Source organism: Bison bison, unplaced genomic scaffold (assembly GCF_000754665.1).
Source record: "Bison bison bison isolate TAMUID 2011002044 unplaced genomic scaffold, Bison_UMD1.0 scf7180017864461, whole genome shotgun sequence".
NCBI classification, from domain to species: Eukaryota; Metazoa; Chordata; class Mammalia; order Artiodactyla; family Bovidae; genus Bison; species Bison bison.
Window position 1 is genome coordinate 13,445,767 of NW_011495023.1, and position 9,240 is coordinate 13,455,006.

At 37.9% G+C, this 9,240-nt stretch overlaps 1 protein-coding gene across 1 annotated transcript in view; it reads right to left on the bottom strand.

Moving 5' to 3' along the window:
- Positions 1-610: 610 nt before the first annotated feature.
- C1QL3 (complement component 1, q subcomponent-like 3) overlaps positions 611-9,240 on the bottom strand; it is an 8,921-nt gene continuing 291 nt past the window's right edge. The window contains exons 2-3 of the mRNA XM_010860070.1: positions 9,091-9,240; positions 611-3,283 (exon numbers count right to left, since the gene is read on the bottom strand). Of these exons, the coding sequence (XP_010858372.1) occupies positions 3,104-3,283; positions 9,091-9,240 (330 nt within the window). The 3' untranslated portion in view covers positions 611-3,103. The remainder of the gene's footprint in view (positions 3,284-9,090) is intronic.

Here is a 9,240-nt window from a genome sequence, read left to right on the forward strand (position 1 = left end):
AGCAGGAGACTTTTGCCTTCTCAGAAACTGGCTATTCCATCTGTACCTTCAGGGAGTTGCCGAGCCTAATTAAGCCCTATTGTTTTTCCTTCACAAAATAAATACAAAAGTAGCCATTTCCAAATGATGATTTACAGTTTAGATCCCCTGAGTAGAGTTTTGCTTCCTTTTGTTTTGTTTTCTTAATCCATCAGCAGCACTCCTTGAGAAAATTTAAACTGTTTTTAGTTAAATTACCCCCGTCTGGAGCAATCTAATGTTTCTTGTAATATTGATGATTCTACTAATTATCCTGCTGTTCTTTAATTAATGCTTAATGAATAATATCCCACTTTAAAATAGCTTCTGCAGCAAAGGAAGCTAAATTTTGAGACATTTATTTTAAGGATACTGTAATACAATAACCAATTCACAACAGTAAAAATATTGTGGAAGGTTAATTATATCTGTTCACCTATCTTCATATACTTAAAATAAATCAGTTTTGTTGCCTGTGCCTTTCTGGTATCCAGTTTTCCTATATTTTCTTGTGATTTGACAAATTTATATAAGGGGATATGAACACACAGCATAGTATTCTATTATGAAAATTCAATCATAAAAGTCAAAATATATTACATAATATAGTTTAATGAATCATTACATTTATAACAAAGGCCACAATTTAATTAATTAATAATATAGAATGCAAAAAAAGAGAAATGTTTGCCTTATATATATAATTCCCTTTATTTTCTTTACCTTTCATTTGTCTTTCCTTGGGCCTGAACAGAAAATAATGCTTATTTATCTGAAGAAAAGGTCAGATCTATTAGAAATGACAGTCTGATTCTAGAGCCAAATTTTTAAAAGGTACCCAGACCTGATGTTTAGTGTAAATAAAACATTTTTTGAAACTCTTAGTTGATGTATACCGCTGTTTATAAACTAATCTTTTGATTGAATCCTTCATTATACTATTTGCTACCTAAAAAAGAAAAGTCTCCAAACCCTTACTGCTAATTCCTCTTCGATAAGTACATATTGTTAAATGGAAATAAAATCCACTGCAACTCCTTTCTAATTTATCTTACATATTAGAAAGGCCAAATAGAATTAGTCATTAGTGTTGATAAAGGGGCTAAGTGTTGCTAATCATGTAAATCATGAGAGTTACTCAGACCAAGGCATTTAAACCAAGCAAACAGCACCTTCAGATAGGAACACCAGGTGTAACTCATTCAGAAAGTTGAGGTTCGTGAAATAAAAGATATTTCTGTGGATCAAGGATGATCAAGCTTTCTGTGTATTAGAACAGAAAGCACCCAAGAGGAAGGAGCCAGGAGAACAAACTAATTCCTTTAAATGAAAAAATGCAAATGCCCTTCACCAGTAAAAGAGACAGATTTTTCAGTCTCTGTTTTTGAAATCTAGTTGTCAAAGAGTCTTCAAAGGCAACTGAGAGTGGAACAGATTTTTCACTGTAATAGTGGAAGTAGTCTGATAGTTAGGGTATATCAACATGCATTTCTTATCTTTTTCTTAGAATAAAGAGATGGCTTTTGGCAGTGTATTTTAAACAGAGAGGAAGGATTTGCACTACTCTCAAAATCTACCTTACTGTCAGCTTCAGGCCACCTGAGAAAAAAGAAAAAAATTGATCATTCAAATGCGTATGATTCATAAACATTGCAAAGGACAGCTACTTTATCTCTGCAGTCCTCACAGTAACAGTCACAGAATGTAGTCAAAGTATTGATTGGCATATGGTAATAAAGAAGCCATAGGCTTAATTTACAGACATGTGATTTCTGGGGCATTTTAACCTGATAAAATTTAATTTTCTGGATCACTCTTAGAAGTCATCTGAATGATTTTGCTACTTCATATATTTTTGTCTTCCAAAATATATTTCAATCCAAAATAAGTCAAGTAATTTATGCACGTTTGTGTTTGTGCCTACATGTACATATTTTTAAATTAAATTTTTGGGTCTATACAGCCACTGTACCTATGGTCTGAAGCCATATATATATATTATATTTCATCTAACATATATATATACATACACATATATATATGTAGCAGGTACTTGTATAAAATATATACACTTTGTTGTCATATTGGTTATATGTGAAATGGTTTGTTTTGAAATAACCTCAGGCCATGACCTGTTGTAACTACCTGAAGGCCTTATTTAGTGTCTCCTCGGTGACGCATGCAGCAGTGCAAATTAAACCTATGTGCATTGGGTTATGAATAATCTTTTGTTTCAAAGAAGGCAAAAGCCTCTGTCTGATTTAACACCAAAGAATAAATTACTCTGACTTGTCCAAGTAAACCTAAACACATTCTATTGACAAACCGGACATGGGATTTTTCTAAATACCATACATAATTACACGTTTACACACTCAGAGGGTAATCCTATGATACAAGTTCAATCTCTATTTTTAAGGACTATCACCCAAAAAGAAAAGAAGATTCCTAAGTCAAAGGAAATGTGGAAAATGACCCTAGGCTTGGGAATTCCCTCAAATCCAGAAAATTCCAGGTTAAGGCTTGAAGTTGAATCATTCCCAGGTCTAAGCTAAAGTTAACAAGAATACAAGGCAAACGATTTCTTTGGGGACAAAGCAGCATTGTGTCAATGAGACCCTCTCCTGCAGGGTAAAAGTCATTCTTCCCTACACTGTAAATGGACCCCGAGTTTCATAATTAGCAGATAAACTCACAGGAACCAAAGCTGACATATGGATAAAAGCAGCGAGATCACAGTACACCAAAGTATCATATATATCGAAGAAATAATTCAGTGTCTTAGATTTTTCTATAAAAATTTGTGATCTATATATAGGACTTCATTCACATGGACACTAACAATAAGGAGTATTTGCTTTGGCAGTAGTGGATCACACATCTGCTTATCTTGATTTTAATATATTTTTTTTTTACATCATGTTCTGAGTACACAGATGTGAGTCAGGTAGCATTTGAATCCCCCACATCATATACACAGCTGAGGTGCCCCGCATCCGGCATCCCCCGGGGTCCTCGGTTCACTGACGTTAGCCACATGAATCCAAGGTCTGAACTCAGAGCAAGAAGCTTAGTTTTTGCACAATCAGTCAGCATAGATAATAAATCCAGAAAATGTGCTGTATTTGTTGTTGTTGCCTCCGTGGGCTTTCCCGCCATCTAACTTGATGTAGACTTCATCTCCTGGCTCCAGATGAAGAACCACACTGTTACTCGCATAGTCGTAATTCTGATCCGCATCTTGGGCAATTGCGCTGGCGCGCACCTGTGTGAAACAGACAAGAATTAGAATCTGCAAAAGAGATTTTCTTTTCTTTTCTTTTCTTTTCTTTTTTTTGCCATTCACACAGCACCATAAATAGACTGGCCGTCAGGGCCCTGAATTTAGCACAGCCAAGTCCACCTTGGCCTTGGGGCTTTATGAGGATATCTTTGCAACGGTTTCAACTACGCTGTTGGAAAACAGAAAATAGCGCTTTTCTGACGGTCATTGTAGCAGTCTTTTTTTTTTTTCAACTATATGTGGTAAACAATGCATGCCAATCTCTTCTCTTTCTAAATCAGGACTTTTGTAATTCCTTGTATCTCTATGCCCAATCACTTCCTGAAATGGCCATTGTTTTCTGCATTTTAATTTAAACCAAGCAGCAGTATTCTAACCAGTTGCCTATGAGTACAGAAGTTCAAACCAAACTTCAGTTGGTCCCTCTGATGATTAGAAAATTGAGATCCATGGTATGTACAGACTGAGAGAAATCTGACTCTTCTAACTCTACTATACAGAAAGAAAAAAAGAAGAAATCTTTTTGATTTGGGGCTTTCAAAATCTAAATCAAGGAAAAGCCCCTGTACCTGAATCAAACATTATTGGTTTAAAAGTTTTCATAGCTCTTACTTCTATTTGTGCCTTTTTATCACTTACTTGTGTACACTTAAACTATTTAATTTCAGTACATCTAAAACTTATAAAAGGAACAACACTCCCATGATTTGATGTCTCTAAAATTTCTAGAATTTCTGAATGATCTCATGGAATACCCTTTTATATTTAGGTGATTCTAAATGTGTGGTTTGCTCTGAGGATGGAGCTTTGCTTATAATCCACTCATATTGAGCCTGTGATCTCATTAGAGAGCTGACAGACACTTGCAAACAGTCCAATTCCCCATCATATCAAGTAATATGGACATTCTGTCACATTCTCAACTCCAATTAGGCTTCACATTCATTTAGTTGTATTCTGAGTCTACCTTGGAAAAAAATTTTTCAATAGGCAGACTTGTACTTGATTTATTTCAGTAAAACATCTACTTTGTGGCTTGTTTCTATTCCACTGTAATGATATTTCCCCAAATAACACAGCGAGTGATTTAGTGGTTTTGTAAACCTGTACTATGTAATAATGCATGACTTGGGGTGCAATATGTGGGATTTTATCACTTGGCAAAATGAGAGAAATGAGACATAAGTCAAGCATTTCCATTCCTTTCTTTCAAAATTTAAATGATAGGTTTTCAAATTAAATTTTCATGTGGTATGTTCTCACAGTAATGCTGAAATGTTAAAAAAGGAGAAGGCTCTTTGACACTGCTGAACTTGTAATTCAAGTAGTATTTTCAGCATTTCTTTCTGGATATCATATGACAAAAGGAGAAAAGGGCTTAAAGATTTAGAATCATTTAACACTGTGCTAATTGACACTACTATAGTGAAAGCAATATATTATTATGCTGAGAAGCACTGATTCAAATGTATACACCACTTTAGTGATCTGTTTTGACCATTAATAAAAATACAACTTAATGTCATAATATTTCTTAGGAATTAATCCATTAGATTATAGGAGTTGGATGCTTTGATTCACTAATTTCATCTAGTCATTACATTCCCAGGAGAAAATAATCTACAAGGAGGACAGCATTCTTAGGACTTGATTTTTTTTTTTTAATGTGTAGATTTTTAATGAGTGAGAAAAATTAAAATACAAAATAATAGCTAGCCATATTAGTAATATATGAATTATCAATCTATAATAGGTTTCTCACCTAATAATCAGCCACACATTTTTATTTAGCGCTTTAGGTATTTAGTATGAAATTCTATAGGTATTATGCTTTAACACTGTTTTCTTCAGGAAGGCATTTGAGAACTGGGATTATCAAAATCAGTTGATTTAGAGATAACAGTCTTAAACACATACATAATGCAATTTTTATTCTATTGCATTATGGGGTCTAACCACAAACCCATGTAAATGTTACCATTTTTATTCAGTAGGTGTTACCATGAAAATCTGCAAATGCATTAGGGTGATCCCACAGACTGGAAGGTTACCCTTAGAGTTTTCACTTCCTTTGTTGGATAAAGCCAGTGTGATTGCTTTTTAATGAAAGTGATTCTCTACGATTTTAACCTGTACTGTACCATAATACTCTCCCAATTAAATACGTGCCATATTCTAGTGTACTTTGCCTGATTTTTGTGTGCCTGCTCACCTGATCATACTATAAAGGTATAATGGAACTTGAAATTTCAAGCTCTAGTATCCAGCCCAGTAACTTCCAACAATTCTTCCTTTAAGCCATCAAACTATTGAGGAAAGCAATGTATCCACCCTGGAGACTATTTTCAGGTTCCAAAATGTATACTGATTTCAGCATTTTCTCTGAGAGGTTGATGTATTCTTTTCTTTGCCCCATACACCCATTTCTACCTAAATGTACTTAATATCTTTTCATCTTATAAGTTAACTATTTAGATTCTGCTGATCTTTAGTGCATGTTTCACAGCCCCTAAAAAGATAATTAATTTGACATTTCATGAATCTTGCTAATAAATTAATACCAGCCCACAAACTGTCCATTATTTCCAATATATCTCATATTTACTGGTGCCATGACTAATAAATTCTTAGAGTAAAAATGGATCTTTAATTATTTTATAGTTCTAATGTTAAGCCAGTTTTATTTTTTATTACAGTAGCTTATTATTTTTTTTTCTTTACAGAAAATTAGAGGAGCTTATTATAGTGGTATTATAGTGACTGGATTCAAATAGCTATATTTTTTATTCAGGTTTCCTGCTAAAAGTATACAAACTTAAAAAAAAAAAAATTCCTGTCTCTGTTAAAGCTATTTGAGTCCAACTTTTGCCTTTAATATGCACTGTCATGGGCTTTTAACACATGGTAAGATTAAATTTAGGTTGATGGTTTCATGGGGAATATGAGAATGATAGTCCTTTTAGTTCTGTGTTTGTGAGGATATAATAGGTTATGTTGCTTTAGCATTATCTTATTAGTGAGGGTTTATCATTAGAGACAATATTTATGGTAACATTTGCTAATTTAATTAATCGCTACTGATGCTCTCATAATTTCATTTTCATTGTACTTCTGTGGAATCATAAACAAAAGGTTAAGTGGTGTATCAGGTTAATTTACTGGCCTTTGACGTTTCCGTCTGTGATTCTGCATTCAAACACAAAGCATAAATAAAATGGTTCTCATATGGTTACGGTCCAGAGGCATTCCTCTATCCTAGAGTGAACTGCTTTTTTAGTTTAATTTTTTGTGCTTCTCAAATCTACTTAATCCACAGAACATTACACTGACATGGATCTCTTGAGTTTCTGTTTTATGAAAACAAATTAGGTCAGCTCAGAAGAGGGAACTGCTGTCTAAGAAGTGATCAGACAAGAGTAAATTTGAAAATCAAGGATCAACTCTTTCTTTAATATTAATTAAAAAAAGATTTTGTAAGATTTGTCATTTGTAATGCCTGCAGACCAGACTTTACAAAATAGTTCTATTCTGGAGATAGAATTTCTTAACACTAATATTGTAATAACCATTTTGCAAAACAGTCCTTGCTGAACTCGAAAATATATTGTTTGCTACGGTATTTGTTTTTCTGAATAACTTGTTGCTCACCTTTTATAGAAGCAGCAGCTTAACAATGCCAATGAAAAGCATTACACATTATCAGGTCAGCTGTTTTGCCTTTTTTTTTTCCCTGATCCTCACATAATGCATATCCTAGGATGATACAAAGAAGCCTTCTACACTCCAAACAATGAAATTATTAAAAAATACAAACTGCACACGGAACACATATATGGCATGGTTTTCCTGGAATCTAAATCTGGCCTCAGCGTCAGCATTTAAACTAATTTAAATGTACTGCTCCCCAGCTTTTCATGCAATTGCAATTCCCAGAGACTTAAAGATGTGTGTTTTTATACTCTGGCTGAAACAACTTGAATCATTTTTTTTAATTTGAATTAATACCTCTAAAAACAATCTCTTCAGCCTGACAGTATTTGCTAGACTTAATCTTTGAGTCAGAAGGCAGCCAAATTGTAAATAAATGGGTGCCTCATCACTGCCTCCTGAGGGGCTGTTCACAAATCATTTTGTTAGGGTGACATAATAGCTCTATTTTGGTACAATGAGTCATGCCCTTTTTAGCCATTTACCTATAATGAAGCCACTGCTCTGTGAATAATTTTTATTTATCTTAATATTATTTTCATGCATAATAACTATAATAAACAACCCTGTCAGTGCCTCCTGGTGGCCATTTTTCCTCTTTTTTGTTCTATCCGACCTTAGGGTCCCTTAAGCCATTTACTTCTGAATTTTTTTAGAAGTGAGGGGTAATAGGAAAGAGAACGGACAGGATATTTCGCCCTTTCTCTTATTTATTTAGAGCATTTGTGTTTCACTTTGGAAGAATTCTGACACTGTGAATTGTGTGTTTGGAATAAATTCTGCTTTAATGTGGCTTAATAGAAACCAGGGTTATAGCTAGAAAGGTCTCAATTCAAGGGACAAGCGACCTGAAGCCTGAGAATCCTTGTTATATCACAGTTGGCCCTCGCAGGGTCATGGGGAGCAGGGTAGAGGGGGTACTCTGTGCCACTTGAGAAGCAAAGTTAAACCCAAGAACTCAGCCCAGACTGCAGGCTGCAAGGCCTCCCTCAGCGGTTGATTTACCGTGTGCAGAGGGTCTGATTATATTTTAAGGTAGATACAAATATGATTTTCCTCCCCTGACGAAGAGATCAGACACACTACGGTTTTGCAATGACCGCGAATTTCTCAAAGCAACGAGAAAGTGGCCCCAGCCTAACACCGCAGACCGGTGGCCCTTGGAGCAACGCGCAACGGCTTGGCTCAGGGGAGCAAGTCGTCTGGCCGAGGGCTAACCTGAGGCTATTTCACAGTCCAAGCCAAGGCCACCGCTGCTTGTGAGGGAAAGGTTGGGTTGGAGAGATCCTCACGAAGGCGCCCTGGGGCTCGCTGGCAGGGAGGCTCATCGCCCCGGGTTTGGGTTGGCCCACCAGCTTCCTGACCACCCGCCTGTGCGTCCTCCGGCTCCAGCCAGTGGAGTTTGGGCTCTGTGTTTGGGAGCGTGTTTTATGGCACAAACCCAGGATTCTCAACTTTTCCTTTTGTTAGCAGCACTCGTTGCCTCTCCCCCTTCTTCAGCTGAAATCTAAACCAGAGTTTTGCATCTCGAATTTGACTACTTGTGAGTTTATCCGGGCCTGGCGATGTGGTCCTGCCTTGGCCCCGGGTGCGCCCTCCGCTCGGACTCACTCCTCCGCACCCCTTCTATTTTTCCCTTGGGCCCAGGTCTTTCTCCCTCGGGTTTGTCACGCTGGCACGCCCACTTCTGGCTCCCCCAGCCCTCCCAATTCCTGGCAAAACCTGACAGTGACCCCCACCCTGGTGAGCATCCCACAGCCGAGGGGTCGCTTTCTCCTCCGGGACTGCCCGAGGTGCACGGATTGTCCCGGGACCGAATCCTGCTTCCCGCTTCTTAGGGTCGCGCGCAAGGAACGCAGGTGCCCGGGCTTCGGGAGCCACCCTCGCCAGGCCTCCGGGCGCTCTTTGGCGTACGACCCCCGCCTCCCCAGGGTGGGGACAGCATTCCCCCTCGCTCGCAGCTCCCTGGAGCGGGAGCTGCCGCGCCCATCCTCCTCGGGCTCCCACCCCCCATTTCCGGGGTCTCCTCCCTCTCGCCTGTACCTTCCCGCGCGCCCTCCCCGCCCTCCGCCTGCTCTCACCTGGTTGTTTTTGCAGAGATCAGCCCACATGCTGGTGCCATCCCCTCCTCGCATCAGAACGTGGTAGGTGAAGAAGTAGATACCCGGGATGGAGCAGGTGAACTTGCCCGTGGTGGGATCGTAGTGGTTCCCGAGATTGGTGACCACGTC